General features: G+C 44.2%; 1 protein-coding gene across 1 annotated transcript; it reads left to right on the top strand.

Moving 5' to 3' along the window:
* The first annotated feature begins 201 nt into the window (after window positions 1-201).
* Window positions 202-27,160, top strand: wtip (WT1 interacting protein). The gene is made up of 8 exons (XM_084541686.1): window positions 202-1,964; window positions 8,240-8,341; window positions 19,436-19,503; window positions 20,692-20,754; window positions 20,906-21,036; window positions 21,198-21,249; window positions 22,181-22,249; window positions 23,468-27,160. The coding sequence occupies exons 1-8, from the start codon at window positions 455-457 to the stop codon at window positions 23,618-23,620; spliced, it is 2,148 nt and encodes a 715-aa protein (XP_084397812.1). The 5' UTR covers window positions 202-454; the 3' UTR covers window positions 23,621-27,160.

Raw genomic sequence — 27,160 nt, 5'->3', positions numbered from 1 at the left:
TTTCCGCACGCCTGGTGTACTCAGACTTACTTCCAAGGGATTTTCAGGGCATATGCGATTCTCCAGTCCACTTTAATTTCTGTCGTAGCGGCGCTAGGAAAAATCCGAAGGAAAAACCAACAAGGGGAAATTCCTCCGCGCAGCGCGCCATTGACTGTAAAGACCTTTCAACTTAACAAAAACTGAAGTTGACAAACGTATCCCTGTCGGCTGAAACTGTGAGAAAGAGTTTGTTTTTTCGGCGAAGCGGGGAAAGAGGAGGCAGACGATGCGGCTCGCGGTGGATGTTTCTGGGTACGTCGGTGGTTTTTCTGTAGCTAAATGAGCGACGGCAGCACGGCGGCGATTTGTTTTGATTTCCATGTGAAATGCAATTAGTGCTCCGCGGTGCTCGCTAGTTTGGCTCGCGGAGCGGAGCACACTCTCAACTTGTTTCTCGCCTCGGGAGCACGACATGGATCATTATCAGGAAGATTTGGGACTCCGGGCCACTCAACTGATGGAGGACCTCTCCTTGTATGAGTATGATGCCTACAAAGACGGGATGTACAACGCGAGGAGAGACTTGGTGATTAACCCCGACTTGGACTTTTCGGCTCCGGCGGCCACAGAGCACAAAACTAAGCCGATGAATGGCACCTCTGTGCTCCACCAGCAGCATCACACGGTGGAGAATTTCATGTCTGGGAATAAAGTGTACACCGCGGCTCCGGTGCGCCCCGTGAATTGCAACCGGGCCGTTCCTGTGGATTTCTGTGCCCCTCAGAGAGACGCGGTTTACAGCGACGAGGGCTGCTGCACCAAATCCGAAGTGGCTCTGCCGTGTTACACGGGCAATTCCGAGAGGCACCGGAGGTATTCTCTGGAGGTGCAGGGCCACAGGTACAGCACCGGCTCCACCTTTGACGGCGTGCCTCTCAACAAACCGGTGGCTCTGCCGGGCAACAGGTGCAACAGTGTCTGTATTACCAGCAGCCACGACGGGAGATATAACGCCACCAGCCCCCGGTCCAGTCTGGCGTCTTCTCTGTCATCTCAGGAGCAGAGCAAGCATGCCAGCCCGAGGTCGAGCATCAGCAGCCCGCGCACGAGTTTGGTGGTACCGGGTCAGGACAGGTACACGAGCCCCAGGTCTAGTTTGGTTCACTGTGAGGGCAACAATGTCCTCAGTCCCCGATCCAGCTATGCAAGCACCGCCAGCGACACGAGTAAACACTCCAGTCCCAGGGCCAGCCTCAACAGCTGTGACTGCTGCAGTAAGCCCAGCAGCAACCGCACCAGTGGCATCAGCATGGGCTACGACCAGAGGCACACCAGCCCCAGGTCGAGTACGGCGAGCCAGTATTCCTTTACCACCAGCCCGAGATCCAGTTACTCTGACTCGCGGTATGGGCCTGTGGTCAACCACGATCTGGAGGGGGCAATCTTGCACACAGCGCCGCTGGCAAGTCCTCGTTCGAGCATCTGCAGCCAGGATGGCAACGCAAGACCGGGGACCACCGCAAACTGCGTGGTCAGCCCGCGGTCCAGCATCTCCAGTCACAGCTCCAGAAGTTCCCGCAGCTCAAGGGGGTCTATGAGCACCTACCCAGACCTGCAGCTGCCTTCTCCCAGGTCATCCATGCTGGGGAGCAGTTTACACGAGGACACTCTGCTGCAGGACTACGGAGACTCCAATGGGATCCACAGTCGCATCCACCTCCAGGGGCTTTCATCGGTGCCTGAACCCCAGCAGCATTCAGTCCAGACGGGGATGGCCATGGAGATAAACGTGGGCTCACCGTCATCATTTAGCTATGGCATGTCCTCGAAAGCAGCAGCTCCTTCGGGCCAGAGGTTTAAGCTGCCTTACCAGGTGACCCCCAGCCGAGAGAGCGGGCCAAGCCAGGCGGAGAAAAGGCTGGAGGCACTCACCTTGGAGCTGGAAAAGGAGTTAGAGATGCACATGAAAAAGGAATACTTTGGTAGGTTCCAATTTTAAATACACACGGGGATCTTTTCCAAATCTGCTATTGGTGGAAAACATTAGAACATGCAAATAATAATGTTGCAGAATAATTTTCAGTCTAATCAAGTATTTTCCCATAACTCACTTTGACTCAGTAATAATTACCTAGTTACCATAGTAGTCCCTTTTATCAGTATTATGCTTTGTAACGAACGAGGACAAGGATTTAGATCAGTGGCTCCTATAGCAACTGAGTGTTGATCAAAAGTTCAGTAAACATTTTCCAGCTTAAGGTCATTTATTTGTCAGTCACAGACAGTGAAACCCACGCATTGTTCATAAATTTTCACCTCAGGTCACTGGGTAAGTTACTGCTCTGACTCAGAGTAAGTTTGCTCTCATTGTTGGAGAAATTATGGGGAAGCTGTGAAGAAATGCCATTTGCAGCTTTCTCCGTCTTACAACACGGGCGAATGCCCCCCTGAAACGAGGATTCAAATAAATAGTTCCTTAAACCGGTGTTTTTCTTGTGCAGCCAGGGTTTATTTATAGGTTTGCTATCTTTTCAAGGTCTGTTTGCAACCTGCTAATGCTGCATCACCACCAGCGGGGCCCATCTCTGGCAGATAAGAGTGGCTTTGCAGGGCAATACTAATTTCTGCCTTGGCAGAGCTAACATTTGCAGTGCGGGCCATGTCACTGAATGGAACCCTCTGTTCTGCCAGAGCAGACACCCCTCGGTCATTCAGAGCAGTGTGGTCTGGATTTGTTGAAAACACTTTATAGATTGTGGTCAAGTGCGCCTTGAGAGTTACAGTAGGGATGCGAGTTTCACACTGAGGGCCACCCAAACTCAAAATGTTTTCCTTCACAGCGTACGAGACACATTTTTGGAGTGGTAACAGTAGCTGTTTATAGACTTTTGTTTATAGAGTTTCGCTTGCCATACAGGCTTTCAAATATTTGCTTTTTGCCTGATATTATTATCGAATTGGCCATTTGGGGCTTTGTTGGGGGACACTAAATGTGTTTGGTTCACCAGCAGTAACACAGCCACAGAAAGCCTGCTGAGGAAGTTGCTGTCTATCTTTTGAATTAGCAGCCAGACAAATGGCTGCAGCCAGAGAACAGTGGCTTGTTTTATAGCCAGTGCACTTGCTCAGAGTGAGGCTGAGACAGCTGTTGATTTGTTCCAGAGAAGCAGGTGAAAGAAGGAAGATGGAAGACAGGAGGGAGGAACGGGGAAGACGGTGAAGGGGTGAGAGCAGGAGAGAGGTAATGGAGAAGGAAACGGACAGAGATGGAGAGAGAAAGGAAAGGGAGGGAGAGAGAGAAGAATGCAGACGCTCCTCACGCCGAGGCCAATAGAGACAGCTCTGTTTCCGTAGCGACAGTGGAGAAATTGATCGCTTGGGCTTTTTTTTTTTTTTTTTTTTTTTTTAAAGGGCAGGTGGGGGGGCCCAGCATTGCCTTTGCCAGTGTCCCACACTGCCTGCTCTGCGCTGCAGGCCGGCCCTTGTGTGGCCTCTGTTTGTTGTGGTGGCAAAAGAGCTGTGAATCAACAGCTGGCTCGATACAGGCTTGCAATTGAAGCAGCAGAGTGAGGCCCACCCCACCCCTTTGCCTCCCCTCCTCTCCACCACCACCACCACCACAGCCACCCCGCCCTGACTCCCCCATGAAGCCCTTCATTAACCAGCCAGTGGGGAGTCGGGCAACACCAGACACTTGGCACACGGTCTTGGCTGGCGGGCCAGACATAGTTGGTGGGGGTCAAGTCTGATCACCTGCCCAGAATTATAATGGCAGTAGTCATGCACATGCCTGACACACACATGCTGACTTGTGGACAACAGCACACTGTGTGTATGCTGCGCTACAGCCTCCTTTTGACTCTGTATGTGCTGTGCATGCACCCTGCAGCTGCCATAAGGTTAGAGGTATACATGTCTTTAACTCTGACTTTAGGTTTTAAGCCTTTATTATCTTCTGATGTGTGAAAAGCTACATTCATAGCGCCACATGGCAGCCACTCTCCGACAACTCTAAATCTGGGGTGTCCCGAGCCACTAAATATGGTGGGAAGTTCATTTATTTTCTTCTTCTCCAGTCTGCACAAGCATGTCTGTTTTTGTTGATAGTATACTGAGACACACCTCGCTTGTGTTCCCCTCTTGATTCATCAGTTTTTTTACCATATTGTCTGTCTTAGAGTAGGTGTGAATTGGGATCTGCTGAACTGAGCCGTAATCATTTTGTACCGCAGGCATCATGAACCTTTTCCGTGTGCAGCAACTGAGTCACTCCTGTCAGACGTGCAGAGATTTTCAAGGATTTGGCAGCAATACACAAACACAGGTTCCACAAATTAAACATTTACGTCGTGCTGCAAATTTGACCCTCCGTTTGTTTGACTGATATTTTCATGCAGCCTGCTAATGGCTTCAGAGATATAGGTTTTTATATCGGGCTTTCAGAAGTGAAAGTCACACGGCGTGGTTGTTAAAGTTTCATGAATCAGGCTGTGCAAGCCTTCTTACAAATCGCAGCACGTCTGCTGTTGTTTTCAGTGATGGTAGAGGCATAAAGTCAAGTGTGTTTATGAAATACTCTAAAATAAATTCATATTAATAATATGCTCTAATCAAACTACACAATTACAAGCAATATCACTTTTACATCTGAGCAATGGATTTGTCTTGTTTTAATATATTCTTTTCATACTGACATACACCTGTTTAAAAAAAATAAATAACAAGCCCACATTGTGAGTTCTGTCATCTAAAGCCCAAACATTACGGCTTGATCTTAACAATAATGATAAACATCCACAAGTATAGGAATGAATCATCTTAAAATGATGATGAACGTAGTATTTTTTTTTACCCTAGTTAAGGCACAACATCCTGTCCTCGCCAAATGGACATGTTATGAAATGGGCACATGAGAGATTCAGCATCCTGTTTTAAATGACTAACAAAGAGCGCCTCAGAGCTTTCCCTGCTGTCCTGTAAAATGATAACCACATCCTCGCTCATAATGATGAGACCCTGTAGGATTTTTAGCATGTGTTCAAAGCACATCTTATATAGTTTGTGATTACATGTTGAAATCCCACCATCTTGCCAGCACACGCCGTGTGATTTTTAAATCGCAGCAGTACAGAGTGTAATGAAGGTAAATCAATGTAGCTGTATGAATAAATCATATGTTTTCAGTTTGGCCGTTGGGCAGGGGGGCAGAGCCAAAGTCTGTAATTTCTCCATGCATTTGTTCTGTGGGAAACAAAGACTGCGGACAGGGGGTGGGGAGTATTTATTTCTTTTTTTTTTTTTTATGGTTTTCTTGGTGCACACCATTGACTGTCTAAAGATGAACAAACCCTCTGTGATGTCACCTGTGAGATCACTGAAAACTGAACGGTTTTGATGCTCAGTGTAGTGGGGGAATCTCTGGCCGTCGCCTTCGTAGTAGTGCAGACTCCCTGCTTATTCAAAAAGGAGGTGGGCTGCATGTGGATCTTAGGCGGGCTGGGCTGGGGTACCTCTAGGCAGAGAACTAGTTACCTGTTAGGATTTCACCTGTCACTCAAAATGGCATTGACCTTAATTATGCACAACTTTAATCCTAAATACAGTTAAATGAAAAACAAAACATTCAGCTCAGCATTTTGACAAGGTCGTCTATGGGCGTTGACTCGCTTTTGGGACCAGCCTCGAGTGGTTATTTGAAGGAACTGCGGATTTTGCGGCAGTTTTCTGGTCCCGTTAAACTCCCTCATTGAATATACATTGTGTCCTACTTTTCTCAAGTTCAATAGCTGTTGAATGTGTAATACATAGAATTTGTAATTTCTCCATTCACCAGATGCATTTGGTTCATATGAAACCTTATTGTTAAAGCGACATAAGGGGATGAGTGTGGCAATTGTGGCAGGAAAACAGTACTTAACACTGACTAACACTGACCTCACCTAATGTGACACGAATTGGAGTAAGTCACAAAACATCAACAGAAATGGGTGTTTTTGAGATTGTTTGCAGCATAAAAGGGAGGGAGCAAGATTGTATTTGCCCCACAACAACATTCCTTTTGGTGAAGTATTACTACATCAGCAGACGCTTGTACAGATTGTTCATTGTTGTCGTTGCAAATAAAAGCAGTTGTATGAACATGGAGGAACGCTCTAGGAGGCCTGTGTCATGACAAGTGACCGAATCTCTTTGATTTATCCGTCTGACTCTTTTCCGCCCTGGAGGTCTCTGTACTGGGATCAAGGCTGTATCTGTTTTTGAAATGCAATCTGTTGTCTGTTTTAGAGGGTGACCAAGTACAGCACTTTGAACAAAGAGGCCACCTGTTACAGCTATGATAAAAATGAATGAGGCATTGTCCTGTTTAATTTGGTTGAGTTGTAGTTGAGAATTCTTTTAGATAAGATTCAATGACATCAGTGTCACTGGCTCGTTGTGAAAAGGCTTCATTTACGGTTAAGGCTGAATCGGAAATGTCAAATTCTGCTGGACTTGTTTCGAATGGAGGCTTTAGCAGACTGAATGTCCAGGTGCAAATTTCAAAAAGTAGCCAGAGGACAGCGGGTTTCAGAGGACACCATATCGGCATGAATATAGTTTTTAATCTTCAAAAACATGCCCATGGCAGCAACCAGTAGGAGACATTTTTCTGTGCTCATCGTGGCAAAGTGAAGGAGGGGCTGAAGATTAGACAACCGACAATGCCACTTACCTATTCTTTGTGCAACCTATGAACAATTGAAGCTTTTCTGAACGGAAGACGGGCAGTATCAGACACACCACTTCAGACGCTGTCCTTTGTCTACATTCTTGTCTCTGCCAAGTCACCAGATTCATTTCTGACTCAATAATCACCTAATCTGACCGCTATATAATATTCCACCGTGCAGATTTATAGTCATGAAGGTAGTCGGGGGTGTGTGGTGGTAAATGCATAAAGTGTCTGCTGCTTTTTCCACTTTGCATGCCTTTTATGGGGGGGTAAATTGTTTAACCTGTTCTGATCTAAGTTATTTTTCTCACCAGTTTTGTCCTGTTATCTTTGCCGAGTGAACAAGTGGAATGATGAGTTCAGGAACTGCCAACATTTAACTTTGATACCAAAGAACATAGCCAGGGAATCACACCGTTACATCACCCAGAGTGTATTCCTGCTGTGACTCTATCCCCAAATGAGTTTCAGAGCATGTGTACAAATGTATGTGATGTTGGAGGGGGTGTTGGTGTGCAGCTCCCCCGTTGCGATCTTGTGAGATCTTGTGTCCTGTAGGCACTGTGACCCTGGACTCACCCCACCCAGGCTTTGACCCTGCACTCGCTATGGAATGTGACCTCAGTGGAGGTTGTCTTGTGTGAGAGAGTTTATAGATTGTTAGTCTGCTGCTGCTGCTGCTGCTGCTGCAGCTGTGTATTAATACAGGCCACTGTCCCCCCACACACCCCCAATCCCCACCCCCAATTTATTTTCTTCACTAAAGGTCGCAGTAATTTGTGCAGTCGTTGTAAGTTTGTTAGTTACCTGTTGCTTTCAGGAATATTAATTGAAATTTCTTGCTGGGCTTGTTTTTTGACTTTGGTGGACAGATTCAAATAAAAAAAATTGACATCTTGTTGTCAATATCGTTTTAGTAAAATTGGCCATTTATGGGGCATTAGTGAAGAAAATTGATACCGAAAAAAATCCCAAAAGGGACATTTTAATGAGGAGCCACTACCTAGAGTTGGTGAAAAACCAGGTTATGCATCAGAATCTAGTCAAATAGTGAAGGAAATGGCACCGTGACTCTAAAAACTCCTGAATAGCTAGTTGAGCTGTACGACGTCTTCAACTCCCAACTTTTCCCCGAAACAAGGAAAAGCACAGGAAGACAGGCTTTGTCTTCAACATGCCCTTCCTGACAATCCCCTCCCATCCACTGTATTTCCTGTCAATGCATTTTAATGTAAATGTCAGCTTTCCTGAAGAAGTCTGCTGCCTTCAAACTGAATGATGTAATGTGGAGAAATGACAGAAGTTAGACATGCGCAACTGGAGCAGAAATTCTTTCTTGAAACTTTCGAATTAATACTCGCACACTGAAATGTTCTCTCTATTTCCAGCAGAGCACACAGCTGTACATCTGCAATGATTAATGTTTTAATGACAGACGTATTTAGCATCAGCCAGTGTCCATCATCAGTTTTATTGTACTGTTGCATAGGAAGGGTTTTGCTAAGCATGCATGGCATTAAATAACTGACCACATGTTTCTTACAGGTATCTGTGTCAAATGTGGGAAGGGCGTGTACGGAGCCAGCCAAGCTTGCCAGGCCATGGGAAACCTGTATCACACAAACTGCTTCACCTGCTGCTCTTGTGGTGAGTAAAAGTGTTGAATGAAATAATGGTTAAAGGCATCTGGTCTGGAAAAACAAATAACAGCTGCATTGAGTGATGGGGGTACACCAATGAAAACAAATGCATTGAAATATAACAGCCCTGTGCTAGGTTGTATAAAGGTTATGGTGTCCAGAATTTGTTTACTATAACTCACAGAGCTGTTGATTCAACTGTGTTTTCATATTGTAGTACTGTTGAACTGTATTGTGTCGCACTGACATTTTGACCACGCCATTATAGTCAGTGGCCTAGGCTAAAGGCTGTTACATACTCCGCGAGAAGCGAGAAGGCTCAGGCTGCGAAAACAAAATGACGTCAGCCCTTGTTTGGGAGTTCTCGCAACTTGTTCTCGACACATCAACCGGGTTCAGAACTTTTTTTCTCGCATGGTGCCTGGCTACTATTTTGTGACTGGTCAGAAATTTGAGGTAGGCGTGGTTAATGCGGAAAATCGGAAATGCTGCCGGCCACTCTGTGAGCTCCCAGATGCTAATATTCGCAGTGCGACCGCTAATCTCTCCTGGATAGAGATCGGCATACTGTGTGTGGGTGCATGCTGAGTGAACGGCGTGATACAACAGACGCGGTCGTCAAAACGACTGGCTGACATCCGAAAAAGAATAGTGCCTCTCGTTGTCCATCTCATGCATGCTTGGCGCGTGCTGCGGTATGAGGGACCTATGAGGACTTCCCCAGTTGAGTTTGGCACTTGAGTTTCTCGTGAAGTATAAATTACTTGGGCAAAGCAAACCTTTTTCTTGTTTTCGCAGTCCTGGGAGCAAGAACAAATGTCTCGCTTCTCGCCTAGTATGTAACAAGCTTAACAGTCATGAAGAAGGTTTGTTGCAGTACTGTGATGTTCCAAGTTGATGCTGCTTGCTAATGCGTTAGATGATCAATTATTATATTGTGTCATCTAATTCATTCTGTTCATATCCCCTGGTTTCTTTATTGGGAGGGTTGATATTTTGCTCTAACCAATCAGGAGCAAGAAGATTATTAGTGTAAACCAGGATGTTTCCTTTCCTCAAACAAAACTGAGACAGCTGAGCCTCTTCATCGTACGCCTGCCAGTCAATACCTGCGAACACATATTTAATGGGTCACTCTAAGCTTCAGTAAACGATGCCACATCGACAAAGTTCATGTTCATGGACTTTTTCACTCCTATTGTTATTGGTTCTCTCACTTCTGTTTGCTTTATATTTCTCATAATGCACAAAGAGGAAGTTTATCAGATATCGGCAAATTCTGTTTGCAGTCTACTCGTGGATCACTATCACTGGATTACTGTGATTCTACAGAAAACTTGATGCTTCTCAGATTTTTTATCTGTGACTTTAAGAAGATTTTTCGATGTTTGAGCAGGATGTCGGATACAATCCCATCCTCGAACAGTGCAAGTCTCAATGAACGTAGAAATACCCACACTACTGTGGGTCTCTGTGTTCTGGTTTGACTGCGATACGATTCAGAGGAGTAGGACTCTTGACCTAAATTGCATCAATCTGGCACTGAGAGTTCTGAAGTACCTTATTTGCCTCCATGAGCAGCTATTTTCTTCATCTTCTGACTGTGTTGATGAGTGGCTCAGGGGTAAATTGCAATAACTAACTAACCTGTTGCTTTTAAATCACTCTCCAGCTCAAGAGACAAAACTTAATATCTGGCCTGTGTGGAAGTTGTGGTATTAGACGCTATGACTTGACATGAATCAAGAGATGTCATTTTGAGGAACGACCTCTACAACTGTGTCTGTCTCATCTATGCTTGCAGCTTTCTGTGGCCATTTATCTTATTTGCTTGTGGCTTATGAAAATGGTTCCCATCTACTTAGACTTACTTGCAAAGGTCTGATTGCTTCTTGACAAACACAAGCAGGAAACAGAGCCATCATTGAGTCAGAATGTCTTCTTTTTAGTCTGCCAGGCCTTTGTGCACCTCAGACTTGTGATATGTTGATATGTGAAATGGGATTACGCTCAGAGGCAGTCGTGCTTTACGTTTCAGCCACAGCCGCCTTTGCCAAACAAAATATTATTAGTATCACCAGCTTGCTGTTAGAGGTGGTGTTATAGTCCAGATCAAAACATCTGCTGCGTCCTTATCCTCAAGCTGCAGTCAGAATAACAGGGCAGCTCTCTGCCGCGGGAACAAGCTAATAATACCGCAAACACATAAAATGCTGACATTATTTGGTCTTTTAAGGCTGTAATTAAATCTGTTCTCTGGCTCAAAGTACGGTATAGATTGTGTCTGTGTCTCTGTGTGTGTGTTTTTTTTTTGGATGCCCTTGTCACCCGACTCCAGCCCTCCTCTCCCGTTTCCCGGGGAAACAAGAGGAAGATGTCGGGAAAGAGCTTTTTAGCCAGGTTCCATTCATATGTGTACTATACATGGATACTGATCCTCTATCTCGCCCCCTCCGGCTCTGGAAGAACTGCCTATAATTTACATGTAACCAAAGCCACATACGTTCCGATTTATTGTGTGTGGAAAGAAAGAGGGGCCAGATGCCGAGTGTCCAGTTGCCGAAGTTGTGGGGTCTGCTGTGGAAAAGTAGCCTCTGGCCCGGTTAATGCTTTAATATTGCTGATAATATTTTTAGGGTTCATTTAGAAGTCAACTTTCATTGCCAGAAAAAGAGAGGGGACGCTGGTTGTTCTCGACATTAGGCCTTTCAAACAGACTTATTTTTAAGACGACCAGATTATTTCCTCTAAAGACTAAAAATACCCCGAAAGAATGCTCGGTTTACTTGTGGGGAGGCGGCATTTACTTTTTAAAACAGCTGTGTTGGACATAATTGCTTTTCGACAGAAAACACAGACAGCTCCTGAGAGAATTATGTGACGTTTATTGGAGAAATCTTGCTCACGATTAGTTAACAAGTCCTTTTCGGTTGCTCTGCGTAGCTCATCGCTGATGGCTTCATGGGCCGCCTTGCCTCTCGAGATGGTTTATTGGTAACGTAAACTCAGTGATGTATCATTTGACCTCGTGTGAATGGGAATGTTTTCTTTTAAGCAGTGTTTTGAAGGCTTCTGAGAAGTTTAGTTTCAAAGTGCCTGTTCTTGTCATAACACAATCCAGTGATTTATCAGGAGCTACGTTCTTATGTCCCCTGTTTGTTTTTCGGTTTCTTTTTCTTTCTTTTCCTTTTCCGTGCCCCTGTGCAGGGTCCTCCTGGAGTCTGGAGCTCCAGAGTGAGGCAGAGTTTGCTGAGACATTGCTCGCTGGTAGCCTTGGGCTTTGTTTAACCATGCATAATTGAGCCCTCCTCTTGGCTTACTCCCATGGTTGCACCCTTTTTTCATGAAATGGCCAAGAATGCAACCCTCCCCACCACCACCACCACCACTTCAGCCAGCCTTCCCTGGAGGACCTCAATCAGACAGTCACAAAGTGTACCAGACCAGCTTATCAGAGGGGGCAGGCCTGGCATGGACTCGCATTAAACGGCACACGCACGGCGAAGCGATTGCATACTTGTGCAGACACGTACACAAGAGGACACGTTTTTAAGATTCTTGGCTCTGCTCGGTTCTTTATTTTGTGCATTGGTCATGTTCTGCAAAGGTATGTCTTGTCTTAAAGAATGCAGCACTGATACTCGTCTGCAGCTGAAACTGTAGCAGGACAAGTTGCACTTCCTCCAGTTCACTTACTTGAGACACTAACTGATTGCATATTTCCAAAAAACAGTGAGGTTGGGTGTCGCTGAGACTCGGTATGCCTTCTCCAGATGAAATGAAAAAGAATAATAAACACGCCGCTTCGGGCTGGATGAGCAGACTGTCAACCGCAAGCCTGATGACTCACTTCTGTCCAAACTGCCTCTGAGAGCAGCAGTAGAGAGCTCAGGGGCTTGGATTTCTCAAAGCATGCACCGCCACCAGTCGCACCAGGCACTTCAGTTCACCTGCCACGCAGGGGAAATCAGAAAGCTCAAACATAGTACAGCTCTTTGTGTTTTGTCCCTAGAGTCAGAAAGTATGTTTACACGAACACTCATTACGGCAGAGATAAATGAAAAAGGCAATCTCTTACCACGGGAGCTATCATATAAACAACATTAAGCTTTTTTAAAAGTCAGTAGCTTGTTAAATATCTGGAGTTGACAAATGTTCTCATTAGCAAGTGGTTGGTGAGCTGACAGCGAACAAGCCTGTAGCAGTATTGTGTTTTTAACACCCTTGTTCTAACCTCTCTGGTTTGTTTGGGCTAAATGCTGGGAGGCACTTTCAAACTACAGTAGGATTATTGAGCAGCAGCGAAATACTGTTTTTACAATTGATTAAATTATTGATTTAAGTGTTTTTTTAAGTTGGCCGTCACTCTGTTGAGTAAAATGTTACAAACTATCATAAATACTTTCTATTCGAAGTCTGTTCATTGTCTTTTACCACAGATGCGTGCGCCAAAAATCAACCACAAGTTGTTGGCATGGAAAAGCACCACAGGTGATTTGTTTTTGTTTTTGTTTTTTTTTTTCATTTCGCAGCTCTGCTTTCGTGCAGGCACGTGTCAACAAGGTGTTTTGTTGTGCAGCAGACCTCAGGTGCCGCTGGCAGTATGTCTGTGCTGTATTTTAACGGGTGTAGATTTGCACACCTCGCCATTATTCATCAGTGTTGGTTTACTCTTTGGAAACGTCACCCTGTTTTCTGTGTCTACATTACTGTTGGTACGCCTGATGTTGAAGAGGATACGAACACATTTAATGGAGCTAGGATGGTTGGAACATAGATATGATTTCACACTTTATCTGCTTTCATATCCCAAGTACAAGTACTGGTGCATCTCTGGATAAAATTAACACATTTCTTTCCTTTGGGATCCACAGAGAAATGTTTTCTTCTATCTCTCAAGTACACGCAGTTTTTTTGTGCTGTTCAGTTACACACTTCAGCCTCTGCAGTTCTTCCTTGCAGCTTTGTAGCCATTTCCCTGCAGCTGTACATTAAACACAGACTACATTTTGTAAATCTCTCTCTCTCTCCCTCCATGGCGGGCCCACTTTTGTCCACACACAATGAGGTGATAGTTGTCTTGCATATCTGTGATGTCCCCAACTGTGAAAGTCTTAACTGTAAGCCCACTCACCTTATCTGCGCTGGAAATTGATGCATACCAAGGAGCCGGAGCTTGCCTCTTCTCAGAGCTGTTGATCTGCAACATTAGCAGCAAATCTGCATAAATATCTTGTAATCGGGGCGTGACGTTATAATGTGCTGGAATGTGTGCGTTTTGGTTTCAATATTTTCTTGGCTGGCTCAAGGGGTGTGGCAGCAATCAGCAGTTAAAGCATTGTGATGTGTAACTGATTCTAATTCATGGTGGATTAAAAGCTTAAAGCTCACTGTGCTGTACCTTCCTTGGTTGGGATTTCAGCAAAAATACTCAAGACCGCAGCCCCACGTAGGGTTTGTGACAATTATATGATCAGTTTGAAACTTCCCTGTGAGTGAATCACTACATGCGTCTGTCCTTGCAGCCTGGACAAAGCTCTGGTTTCTCAGCCACTGACAAAGAACAGAGAGACTGGATGAGTGATGCCTCTTACCAGCAAGAAATAGAGTAATTCCTCTCATTAGATGGGTTTATTGTCAGCGGTAACAAACCATAGAGGGGATGGAATATAAGAAAAAGATGCAAAAATACTCCTCTTTCTTATATCTGCATCATCATGGCCTGACAGGGATGAAACTTGGTGTCGGGTTGCTGGGAGCTCTTTTGGTTTGAGTAGATGCAGGTCAAAGCCGTGACTGAGGCTCTTGCCCAGAGGCTCTTGCTCACTTTGACTTCTCAACCTGATTGCACAGCCAGAGTGTGAGATGTTTTCAGCCTCTGAACAGCACAATGTCGTCAAACCTGAGGATGAGTCATGTGGTGTTGTAGTGCAAAAGTAGCACTAAGCATGTCTGCTCCATCGTTTTGTGTTTAATAGGGTTGGGTTTAAAAAAAATTAAAATCCATTTTCCTTTGAAATAGATTTTAAAATCGAGCTAATCTTATTTCTTCAAATGTCATATTTGTCATATTTTTTTTCATTTCTTACAAGAAGAACAACTAAGAGGAGATCAGATCCTTCAGTTACTACATCTGGATAATGATTTCATGTGAAGCTGAGCACTCTTGAAAACTATAAAGTCTTTTGTCACAGGACAACTTCCCTTGCAGAGAGGAACTGTGATCATGTTGAAACACCGCCAGCAGACAAATGACCAATAGGAAGTTGACAAATACTTCTCGTTGGAATGTGACCTGATATGATTCATGTCTGTGTCAGCATTAGTTATTTTATCTCGTCAAAGGTCTCGGGAGGTCAGTGTTTTTTCCCAAGGTTGAAAATGAACAATTTTACTCCACTATTGCATTTTTATGTTTTCTCGATAAGACCTTGTCTGATTGTAGGCATGTATAGACTGCATTGACATCTGACAGACTCTCTGATTAGTATCACTGTATCTGTTAGGGTGAGAGAGGTTCTACATAATCTTCTCCTTATCTAATTGACTCACAAAATGTGGTGACCTCTTGCAATGATAATGTAGTCGTACCTGGCTTTAGGTTGAGCCGGGTCTGGGCAGAATCGATCAGCAAACATAGATAATGATACTTATACAGAAAGCTTGGGAGTTCAAGGCTCATCTGAATTTTTTGGAGCCAGTCACTGCTGTAATAACAAAAGTAGGCGGTATGATGGTAAACACTTGTCTCCCTCAGGATTGAAGAGCTGAGTGCTTTAGATAATGCACCAACGTCACGGCATTTATTGCAAATATCCTGAAAGGACACAAAACTGTTTTCATTCCTTTCCTTCTTGTGGCTTTTAACTATTCATTCATGTTTTGAATATCCTCTGGTCTAGGCGGCTGATTTATATACAGGCTTCCTTACATGAGAAATCCAAATTTTATGTTAGATATTTGAACAATATGGAGGTTACATGTAAGTGGTGTCAACAGATGTGGGTCATTTTCCCCAGTGTTGTAAAGATGTGAAGCAGCAGTCCTATGAAATAGATGCTTCCAGTAGGAGAGAAACGACCCCCCCAGGCGTAGACACTGGTGGTGGTGGTGGTGGTAATGATGACGGCTGGAGCTCCAGCTTGGGACGTTTTCAAGTCCCAACTTCCTTTTTCTGTAACTGCATGTTGTCAGAGGACTATGAATAAAAATGAAATTAACTTGTGTGTAGTTGCACCAAAAATGTTTTGTTATTTATTTTTTATTTTTTTGTAAAATGCTGAGTTGTCCAACTATTTGTCCAGAAAGTACTACACCACAAGCAGGTTTAGTACTTCTAGAGACCTTAGTTCATCCGTTCTTTGTCCTCTGGGAAAGTTCCTGCAGTGGAAGCGTAGCTTTGGGTGTCGTGAGTTGAGCCTCACATGCATACGTTCAGCTCAGGTTAATCCTGATGTCTTCACTTGAACCCCAACCATGACCCTCTGAAATGGATGGGTTATCGTTTGGTTGTCCAACTTCCAAAAAGTCCTGAAGATGGCCGCTACACTTTAACCTTACCAGACAAGATGCAGGATGAGAAATTGATTAAGACTCAAATGGGATGAAAAAATAAAAAATAAATCTTTCGACTAGGAAACAAGTGTGAACGTCCTTCTTCAATACGTCTCTCTGGACTGTTAACTGCCCTATTTAATGGATATGTATAGAGCTGAAAAAGATTCCTAAAACTTTATTTTGGTAACCATAGCAAACACCTCATACCCCACATGATCCGAGGCAGGAGGCTCGGACACACGTTAACACTGTGTGGGAATAAAATACAGACTTCTCTTTTCAAGGGATGGTTTTGGTTGTAAAACACAGAGGAAACCCATAGAAGTAAAATGTTGAACGTAAAACTCTGCGGCGCAGTTAAGATCAGATCAGAAAGAAGTACGTTCCAGTTAGTTTTGTGTTAACACGCTCAAGAGGAAAATTTTACAGAGTAATACCTTCGCCATGGTGACACATCAGTCCTCTTTCACAAGACCGACGCTCAGTTTCATGGTTTGCCGTCATACAAAATAAGAGCATTAGTAGAATGAGCCTTGGGTCCTAAAAGACCAAAAAAATGACATGCAGCCTACATCAAGGAATGCAGAGGTCTTAAAGACCTCAAAGCTTCTACAGTAACACTGTGACCTTCCTGTGAGCAAGCAGAGTGAGAGGAGTATTAATCCTCACTGTTAATCATCACTGTATTTGGTTTCCGTCCAAAACACCAGATTTAGTTTTATTGTTCGCTGAAATGAAAATATTCTGTTTTTCCAGCTTGTATTTTCTAATCATATATTTTTGACTAACGCTGTGTATCCACGCAGAAAGAAATTCAATTTTACCAATTATAATTTAGCAATTATAAGAATTAATTGTCTGTTTTGAGAAGGATAATTACCCCAGTGTTCAGTTGGTTGTGTTTACATTTGGATCGTGCCTAGTACATTTAATTCAAGTGCATTTATTGTTAGTGAGGATTTAGTTTTCTAAAACACGCGTATAAATTGCAAATTATAAATGTAGCTGCTGGTTTGATCCCTTGTTGTCTTGTGAGGACGTTCAGCACTGCAGTCCTGTCTGCTGACAAAAGACCAGAGAGGGAGAGAGGGAGATGGAGGCATGGAGCCCTCCCCCTCCTTGTTTCGGTAAGGGAAGCGGGCAGAGAGCGGGTGCTGGAGAGGTGCGGGGGGGGGATGAATGGGACCAGCTAGTGACCTCAGGCAGAAAGAATGTCCCCGTTTGCTCAGTCGGCCTGCTCCCCTAGCAGCGCTCCACACAGCCATCAGCACTGGGGCTTTTGTGTTCACCTTCCAGACCCCAAACTCCAGAGCAGAGGCCACAGACCAGCACACAGCAACATCTCGCAGCCCCTGCTGCTGCACTGTTCACGATAAACCTCACTGTTCCTGTCAGTTTAGCCTCTCAAAAGTCTCGGTTTCTTTCAAGAGTTGCTTCACACAGAGTTCTTCCTCAATCCTGCTTTTCTCTTTGCTCCTCACTACCAAAATGCTAATTGCTCCTCAGTCTCAAAGTCTTAAAAGTCTCACCTATTGTGTGGACAGCATTCCTCTGCTGCTCCAGCCATTTATGTGGGTGTTAATGTATTGCCATCTCCCGGCATTGTGACACTTTGTGAGTGTGTGTGTGCGTGAAATACAGCGATTGCATAAATTTCAGTGTTAAAAAGAGCGACGGGGGTGGGGGCACATCTTGTCCATGCGGGGACACCCATAAAATCAACGGTGGCTTCGGGACGACAATTAAATCTGACTAATCCAGCAGATTTATGAGATCCGTGGGTTTCGTCTGCCAGGCCCGGGTGAAGTCATCGCGCTGCCAGAGAGACACACGGGACTGTTAAATGAATTTGAATGGACAAGTTGTGTGAGATGCATGGCAGGGTGCTGCAGAAGCCAGCCCGCAGCAGAATTTCCTTTTCAGATTGGATTCAGACTTGGATTGTGATGAATGAAGGCTCACCCAGAGGAATTCAGTCTGCTCACTCTGTGCTGGAAGCTCAGCGTGTTGAACCTGGGCTCGTTTGCCGCGGACGTGTTTGTTGTTTTAGACCTGCAACTATTTTAATTTTATTTCTTCTTTGGAAATTGTCTGGAACTATCACCCAATAAGGTGATGTTGCTAAAAGTAGCTTCATCATGCAAACCAGCAGCAAAGAACACCCCAGACTCTTCTTTAATATTAACAGTGAAGTCAGGCACCAAATCTTGGGTCTTATATTCTGGTAGTCAAAACATTTCAGCGTTTTTATCATCTCTGCCCGTCAGTCAAGGCACATCCTCCCTCTCGGCTCCTATTGTTGGTTCGTCTGTGAGCGGTGCACAATGGCAGGGAAGGGAAGAGGAAAGTTTTCTTGGGGGGGCGGTTTGAAAAGCAGCTTGCTGTATTGATTGTTTATGGGTTGCGAAGGGAATCTTGTTGGGATCAATAGTTGAAGTAATTAAAACGGAGGCAGGAAGTCGCCCGCGTTCAGCCAGCCATCTGCTCAACTCTGACAGCCGCTGTGGCTGTGAAGCAGCGAGAATAATACAGCGAGATGTATTTTGACGCATCTGGAGTTGACAGAAGTCGTGACAAATTGTTATTTGTTTCGTTCCGGCTGACTTAACACGGCTTATTGCAACAAAAAAAAGTAGGATAATGACAAACATTTATTTAACAGAGACGGCATTAGACATTCACTTTGAAGGCTAACACATTTTATTTTATTAGACAGCACATAACTGTTGAGCGATGTTAATTCACTTAAAACAAAAAGAGTCAGGTGCTGCTTTTGTGGCTTGGCGCTCGTTGACGTTGTTGGTGACGCAAACTGTTAAAATAAAGGCATTGGTTGAAGTGTAACCGCGTTAATGGAGCGTCAAATAGAAGTTTAAGCCAGCTTTGATATGTAGTAAAGTCACGCGCATCATGTAGCGGCAAGTGTTGGGTGTCAGTTTGAGGAGTCGGATCACCAGCTTCCATTGAACGCAAACGGCTGCTTGTTGTTCTATTGTTCCAAGGTTACTTCAAGAGTGGGTCAACATCCAAAAAATGCTCTATCTTATCCCTATATTTAGACTTCTCACTGGTTGGCAGATACCAATGTTTGAACGGCTTGAATCCGGTTTGGGAGTGAAGTCTGCAAACCCGCAAGAAAAGAAAATAACCCTCATGACATTACTGTTGTTTTCTCAATATGAAAGGGACTCCCTGTGGCATCTAAACTGCTCTTGATGTATAACATAAAAGAGGGAACCTGACAGGCATTTCCTCCTAGTCAGGCACATTTTATTGTTACAACACAAACTGGTACCGCAAACTCTGTTTGACCAACCTGCTGTAAGGGCTCGCTTCTGTTCTGACATGGTATACCAATTAGTTGGATAGAAAGTAAATCTCTGAGCTAAAGGTCAGGTGGCAAACAAAGTGTGACCGTTAAAGTTGGTGTCAGTGCACTGAGATTCCTCCATCGCACATCCACGCACTTTTCACCATACTGTGAATCAGCCCGTTTGATGAACTTTTGTGAAACCTAGGTTGAATGTGATGTCTTTGTTTTCAGGGAGGAGGCTGCGAGGGAAGGCGTTCTACAACGTCAACGGGAAGGTCTATTGTGAGGAGGATTTCCTGGTAAGTCGCCCGCGTTTTCTTGGTTATTGATTTCTCCCTGCGACGAGTAGATTGCTGCGTCTTTGCACCCCGTGGTGAGGTGACAGGAGGGGCAGGTGGAGCAGAAAGCGAGGAATTAGGATCTCTGGCTAGATTCTGCAACCCCCTCAGAGAGAACAGACTTCCCAGCTACAATCAGGAGTTTAGCACCACCCCTGCAATTCACACTAATTTCCTCCCAATTTTCCCCTGGGAGCTCAATTACCCCAAGAGCTGCTACCAAGCACTTACAATTAAGAGGTGGAGGATGAGTGTAGGACAGCTGTAGCTCTGTCTGCTGGTCCATCTGCTTCAGGTTAACAGGGCACAACCAGGACTTGAGTAACTCATGGTGCTTTTGTTTACAGTGAGAAATGTTTTAGCTTTAAGTTTTACGTAGGTGATGAGCTCAAATGAGAAATATTAAACTCTGTTTAGTCTAGATGTGTGAAGTGCTGCTACTAAGCAAGATGATTTTAGTAAACTATGACAGAAAATATGGGAAGTAACATGAATGTAGAACAGCTTGACAACACATGGTTTGACAATACTTCCTGTTTAGAGGCAACTTCCCTTTAAAGTTTTACCCGTTTACATAAATTCCTGTTTTGCAAATTACAATCAGCACCTCTCAGATGCTGGGATGAAGCTAATCTCCTTCCGCTTCCCTCCTATGGCGGAGATTTGACTAGTCTGCTCTGTCACCCCGGGGGGGTTTCAGAGGTGGGGTGGGGGGAGTATTGGCAGATGGTAGATTTGGAGTGGAGATGTCAGGGCAGGGGGCAGGCTACCGATCTCCACCTCCCACCTCCACCTGGTAGCTGCGTCTCCTCTACCAGGCCCCCGAAGTCATCAGGTCACGACCCAGAGGGGGTTGCGTGCTGCAGATGGTCACCTTCATTGTCTGCCTGTGCTCCGGGTTCAAGAGAAGTGAACTATCAGTGCGACATAGGGTGTTCTTTTCCCTGTAACAGACAGAAGACACAAGAGACATGAATGAAATCTCTGCCGTGTCAATGTAAAGAGTGCAGCAGCACCCTCTATAGATGACTCCAAGACTGTTCTCATGCATCAACTGTGAAGCATTACATGTTCACATAACATAGTCGGCACCACATTCTCCAAAATGCTGAGGATGATGATAAATCCTGTGTCTGGTCTCCTCCACAGTACTCTGGTTTCCAGCAGACGGCTGAGAAGTGCTTTGTGTGTGGTCACCTCATCATGGAGATGGTAAGGGCTTTCTCAAGCAGAAAGTGGGAGATATATTTAAATCTGACAAGACTTGAGGCTCACTCTCTGACTGCTGCCTATTCTGTGCACGGCCTCAATCCCAAGTCTTATTATTTTATGTGGGGTTTTTTTTTGTTCTGTGTGCGTGTAGATCCTGCAGGCGCTGGGCAAGTCCTACCATCCTGGCTGTTTCCGCTGCGTCGTGTGTAAAGAGGGTTTAGACGGAGTGCCTTTCACTGTGGACGTTGAGAACAACATCTACTGTGTCAAAGACTACCACACGTAAGAGAAACAACTCCATGATAAAATCTGGTTATTGTTTCTTTGAACTTATATATATTCCTGAGATCCATTTAGACAAATGTGCATGGAGCATAAACGTGTTTATACTACATAGAGACTGAAATGTTGTTTGTAATTTCAGTTTTTTTATTCCATTACAGGGTTTTTGCTCCCAAGTGTGCCTCGTGTAACCAGCCCATCCTCCCAGCCCAGGTAAGGAGCAGAAAGAGCTTAACTTGTGCTATTGCAGGCTCCATCCTGCGCTTACATTGATTAAAACTCAAAGGCAAGTGTTTGGTGTCACTCATGTCAACATCAGGTTCATTTGGAAAGCTACAGGATGAATCCTCTGCCTGGCTCAATGTTCAATGTATAGTCCCCTTTTCCTCAAATCCGTGCAACTGAGGTGTGATGTGAAAGTTCAGCATAATCTGTACGGCCTCATTTATGAGAGATGCAGTAGAAAATTTAATAAACCTACTCTTAAGTCCTTAGTAATTAAAGTAAGAACATGCTTACAAGTTAGTTTGGAAAAATGTAAAGATAAACCTAATTTTAAACATTTAACATTTTCAAATTATGTTTTTGATATGAGACAAACATGCATCAGATCAAAGCAAAGATCATCTTCTGGTAATGTGCCATGTGGTGCTATTTAAGCTTTTTTATGCTCAAATGTAGAAACACTAAATCACTTGCTTTATTTATCATTTGAAACACTTGCTTGGACAACTTGCTTTGCTATGTCCATGTTTCTGTCCCTCCTACAAACTCAATACATCTTCTGATGTCTATCTCACGTGGGGTACAAATGTGCAGATATTCCAATAAAGGAGTAACAATCAGATCAAATATTTCCATGATTAAACAATTATTACTCAGCTTCACTTTCCAAAGCTACCACACACTTAAACTAAACACAAACTCAGCTTAAAGTAAGAATTAATTAGATTAATTAATTAAACATAATTTAGAGAAGCTCTGGTGTGCAGCTCTGCTCTGAGCGGTAGTGTGTGTGTGTGTGTCTTGCTTCAGGACATATTGCAGCTGCAAGGATCAAACCCGAGACCTGCTGCTTATTGGACCATCACTTGAGACATTAGACTGATGTAGTTAAAGTCTGATTGTGTGTTTGTTCCCGCAGGGCTCTGAGGAGACCATCCGGGTTGTTTCTATGGACAAGGACTACCATGTGGATTGTTACCATTGTGAGGTGAGTGGCTCCTGATGCGTGCGTGCGTGCACACACGCACAGACACACAATGTATGAGTAAGAGCAGTCTACCACGCACATGATCTGACGAGAATGGATTTAGCATCACTGTGTGTGATTCAGCTTATCAGATTGTTGGAGAGAATGAGACAACAGAGATATTTGCACGTGTACTCCTGCACGTCCACATCCCATAAACGCAGTGAATCTGGGTAAGAGCTGCAAATCGTGGGATGAGACTAGACTCTGTTTTTGTACCAGTGAGTGTGAATCACTGCTCTTGGGGAATGAATGAAACACACACACACACACACACACACACACACACACACACACACACACACAAAAAACAAAAAAACAGACGGATACCAACCCAAGGTTACAGCCTAACATTGTGACTCATTGACAAGGTGCATTCCAGCGCCGAGCTCCCAACTCAGCTGGGGGTTCAGTGCTTAAACCTGACATGTGAAATCTCAGTCATCCTGCAACACAACAGGTTTTGTGAAGCTAATTTCCTGCCAGTCTGATGTATTTCTATTTTTTTCCCCACCTGAATCGTGAGACACATTGTTTCTACTATATTTGTGAGCAAAATAAGACGTCCTGGTGTCTCTGGAAGGTTGACATTCCCAATAGATCGCATTATTACATAAGCAATGGGTAATCATTCAGCCAAGCTCAGGCTGAAGGCAGAGGAAGAGTAAAGTCTGCAGCTGAATTGTTGACTTTGTAAATTCATTACAGATTTTTTTTCAGAAACATTTTCTTCTGTCACACTGTAACTCACTACTTCCACATTTACATGATTCAATGCTGTACAGAGGATACAGGAGATTCATATGGATGCACAGTGAAGAATCATTTATAATACGTGCCCTGTTGAGCTGCTCCTCCACTTCAGATTCTCCAGAGTGGTCAAGGGCCAGTGGGTTTGTGTAATCTCTCCAGCATGTTCAGGGGCCACTGCAGAGGCTCATCCTGTCAGCTGTTTGCAGAATTCCTCCATAGGTTCAAGGTTCAGTGTAGTCATTCATAAATGGTTGATATTTGCCCGTTTGAGAGGCAGCCCTCTTTCATTCTCAAAATTCCCTTTGGACATGTGAACTGTCCACATACTGTCTCTTGCTTGTCTCACAAGCTACCAAGCTGACCAATCGCAGCTCATTGACTGTGTTTGTGGTATGTTCATCTTTTGTCTTTATGTCACCCTGTCAGGACTGTGATCTCCAGCTAAATGATGAGGAAGGCCACCGCTGTTATCCACTGGAAGGCCACCTCCTCTGCCACAGCTGCCACATCCACCGGCTACAGTCACAGGTCAATGCCCACCCACCCCCCAGCTATCCCCTCCACGTCACCGAACTCTGAGGGGGAAGGACCAAGTTCCACCTCCCAGGTGATCCAGAACACCAGCAGCGGGCACACAAAAAAAAAAAAGGCCTGCGTCCCCTCCAGCAGTTCCAGAAAAGTCTCTGTGTGGCCATCTGAGCTACTGCCCTGTCCTCAGCTGGACAGCCAGGCTGTGAACTTACACACACACACAGTACTGCTCCCACCACAAGCCCTGCTCTCAAGTAGCAGGGCTGGGAAAAAGGGTTTCCCTCTTCCTCCATCTGTGGTCCTTTCCTCCCTCCTTCCTCTTGGGTGCCGAACCCTGAAAGCTAACACGCTGGCTCGCCCAGAGGCCCACAGTGACGTCACACCTCCTGACCTTTACCCATTCATCAAAGCAAGCGTTTTTGGATTGGAGGAGAGAACTTGTCTCTCAGATTGCATCCCTCTCATCCTTTTCATGTTTTTATTCCTGTGCTCTGACTGAAGCGGTTTTACCGCAGTGAATTTACTAGTGCTGTCGATGTCGCCATGAGGAAGGCCAGGGAACGAGCCACGGCGTTCCAGCGCAGGCTGGACAGGACAGGCCCGAGGGTGGGCATGCCGTGCCTTCAGAGCGGGCTCTCTCTGTGCAGCTTCTAACACTGAAATTAAGCCCTGCTAACGGCTATGCAAGGGACACCCAGCATCATAACACACATCTCACATCTGTGAGTAAAACGCTTGAACACCCCGACGTAACAGATGCACCGTAGCACCACAAGCCCAGAAGACCGACTGACATTCCACTTAGAAGTCTAAGACGACTCCTCGAGAGATTCACAAGCAGTGTCTTAATTAATGATTATATTATGAATGGAAAAAGAAAATTTTAGATGCACATAGATTGTCTTTTATATATGATTATATATTTGCAGATGTTTTCCACATAAGATACTAGATGTAGATTCTTGTTGTTTTTTTGTTTTCTTTTTTATGTTGCTGCGCTCGTGATAGAATCAGAGGTGAAACTGTTTATCATTCAGTCTGAAGCCTCTGAGGCTTTTGGGTCTGTTGTATCATTTCTCTTCCAGGACACAGAGCCTCTTCACGTCTGTCAGTGGGTCAGAGACCCACAGGCTTTGTAGTAGCAGACCTCATTCAAATAGTATTTGGCTTAAATTGTTTTATCCCGCTTTGAGTACCCAGTGAGTACTGAGCAAATAACCTTACCCCATTGACTGTAGCTTACAACTGATTCTGGTAGTGCTCCCAGTATGCACACTTTAATCAGTGATGTCTGTCTGCGGTAGTTGATTTCTACAAAATCCTTCAAATTCTGACCCACCGTGGGACAAATTAAAGGATTATCTTATCTTATTTTAACACAATCAGCACTTTTAAGATTTACCCTAATCTTCAAGTCTTTAGGAAGAGATTAGTCAAAAATAAGACTTTAAATACAAAGATTTACAGCCTTTAGTGACGCTTTGCAGTTATCATGGAAGGCAAATGTCAGCTCATGACAGAAAATGGCAGCTGTCGCTATGACAATAATTCATTGTCTGTTCTAGAAATTTCATGAGCTCTCTGGTTCAAACTAAACAAAACGCATTTTAGAAACTCTGGCTAGCAACACTTGGTACTGGAGCCGTGCTTTGTTGGCAGTTGGCTAATTAGTATGCAGCTGAACATATGACACCTTGCACATTTCCGTTTTTTCTTTTAACAGGAAGTTGCTGTAATTATAAAAAGACAAATACACAAAGACGGTTTTCAATCAACAACCGCTCCTTCAGGTGCTCAGAGCGGGATTAAACACATTGCATGCTTATCTGCATGTACCATTTGCTCAAGGTCTGTTCAGGACTAATATTTCCTGGTATGATTTCCTGACGCTGTTTTTTTGTCATATGAGTACAGAGTGTGTTACTATGAGGAACCTCCTCTTGTCCACATGCCTTAAGACAGAACTGGTATGTTTGTGTGTGTCGCGCTCTGGTCTGCCACGAAGTCTGCTGATGCGTTTTGGGAGGACGTCCCTGAAAACACGGAGCTGCTGGTCCCACCCGTGTTTGTTTTTTTGTTTGTTTTTTAAAGGGAGCTGTCTCTCTTGCTGATTGTGTGGGTGTGTGTGTATGTGTGTGTGCTGGCAGGCACTTCCATGTGTGTTTGTATACCTGTATATATGCAAAAGAAAACAGAAAACCTACACGAGACAAAAAAAAAAAACACTTGAAACTCTAAGCTGTGGTGGTGCTGGAAAACTATTCTCACCCTTTCCCACTGAACTTTGATTGGCATTCAGCAGTGGCTGGAATTCAACATATTCCCTTTTTGAGGTGAGCCCTTCATTCTTGCACAGTGCAAAAACATCTGAGCTTCTGCCTATAGGTGCAGATAAACCCCAACAATATGTTCTCTTTTTCAAATGATAGTGCAAATGTTTGTGTGTGTGTGTGTGAGCGAGAGAGTGAGAGAGAGAAGGTGTGTGTGTAGTAGTGGCAGGGCCATGGCACATGCACCTCACTGTGTTTGCAGGGCAGCGCAGCATCCAACACAGTGACCCCTGCTCTCTCTGTTGAAACCCAGCGATGATTCCGACGATGCTGTCTGTCCCTCTCATACCTTAATCCAGATGTTTGTGTGTAAATCCTTGGTGTTCGTTTGAGTTTCTCCCTAGAGTTGCGGTGCCTCGTACGGACGTGAAACATGTGAAGTGCGCACATGTTCCGACTAATTTTCCAGTAGCTTGATAGATTCAACTTTGACCGTAGCAAACTCCGCCCGTCTGGTATTCGGACTAGAGTAAAACAAACACCAAGTATTGCTAACAAACACTGGCCCAGCTCTTATTCATACTGTAATACACACAGCTCTGAATAAATACTACTGAATGTGTCAAAGGCAGACTGAAGGCAGGGGTCACCACAGGCAAAAAAAAAAAGTGCTTCTTAATGTAACCTGATGTAATGAGATTCCTTTGAATGTAATAATGATTAGTGTTTGTAAAAGCAGAGAAGAAAAGGACTGCATACTGTACGTGAGACATTCCCCTTGTTGTATGATGTGTTTAACCTCAGATTTTGTACAAGGGTCAAGTAATGTGTGCTATACTTGAAGAATGAGGCATTTCCTGAATTCATCTGCACAATATCAGCCCCCGAGGAAAAAAAAAAAACTTTTAACAGGACCCTTTAAAGAAGTCTTAATTTTTACTTGTTTAAAAGTACTACTTCAGTTTCTATTGCATAGCACACAGCTAGTTACCCTGTACATAAAGAGGCTAGTTTTTTATTTCTATTTTATTTTTCTGTCAAAAATCACTTGGAAAGAGAAGACTTATTCTTCTTCTCCTACTGGTAGTTCCAATAAGCACATCTCGACACCTGTCACACACCTTTTATATCGCTAAGTGTTTTGATTGCCTAGATGGTTCATTTAAAAAAGAAAAAAAAAGAAGAAAAAAAAGGAAACTAGATCTATTTATCTAAACATGAAAAAAGTCTAAAGTTATTTAATGTATTAAAATCGGGACGTATCATTTAACTGTAGATGACATAATCTGCTTTTTCAATAAAGTGGTTTTGTAGCTAA

This window comes from Chelon labrosus (assembly GCF_963514085.1).
Source record: "Chelon labrosus genome assembly, chromosome: 3".
Taxonomy (NCBI): Eukaryota; Metazoa; Chordata; class Actinopteri; order Mugiliformes; family Mugilidae; genus Chelon; species Chelon labrosus.
Note: the sequence above shows the minus strand (reverse complement) of the source record. Positions and strands in the feature narration are given on the sequence as shown.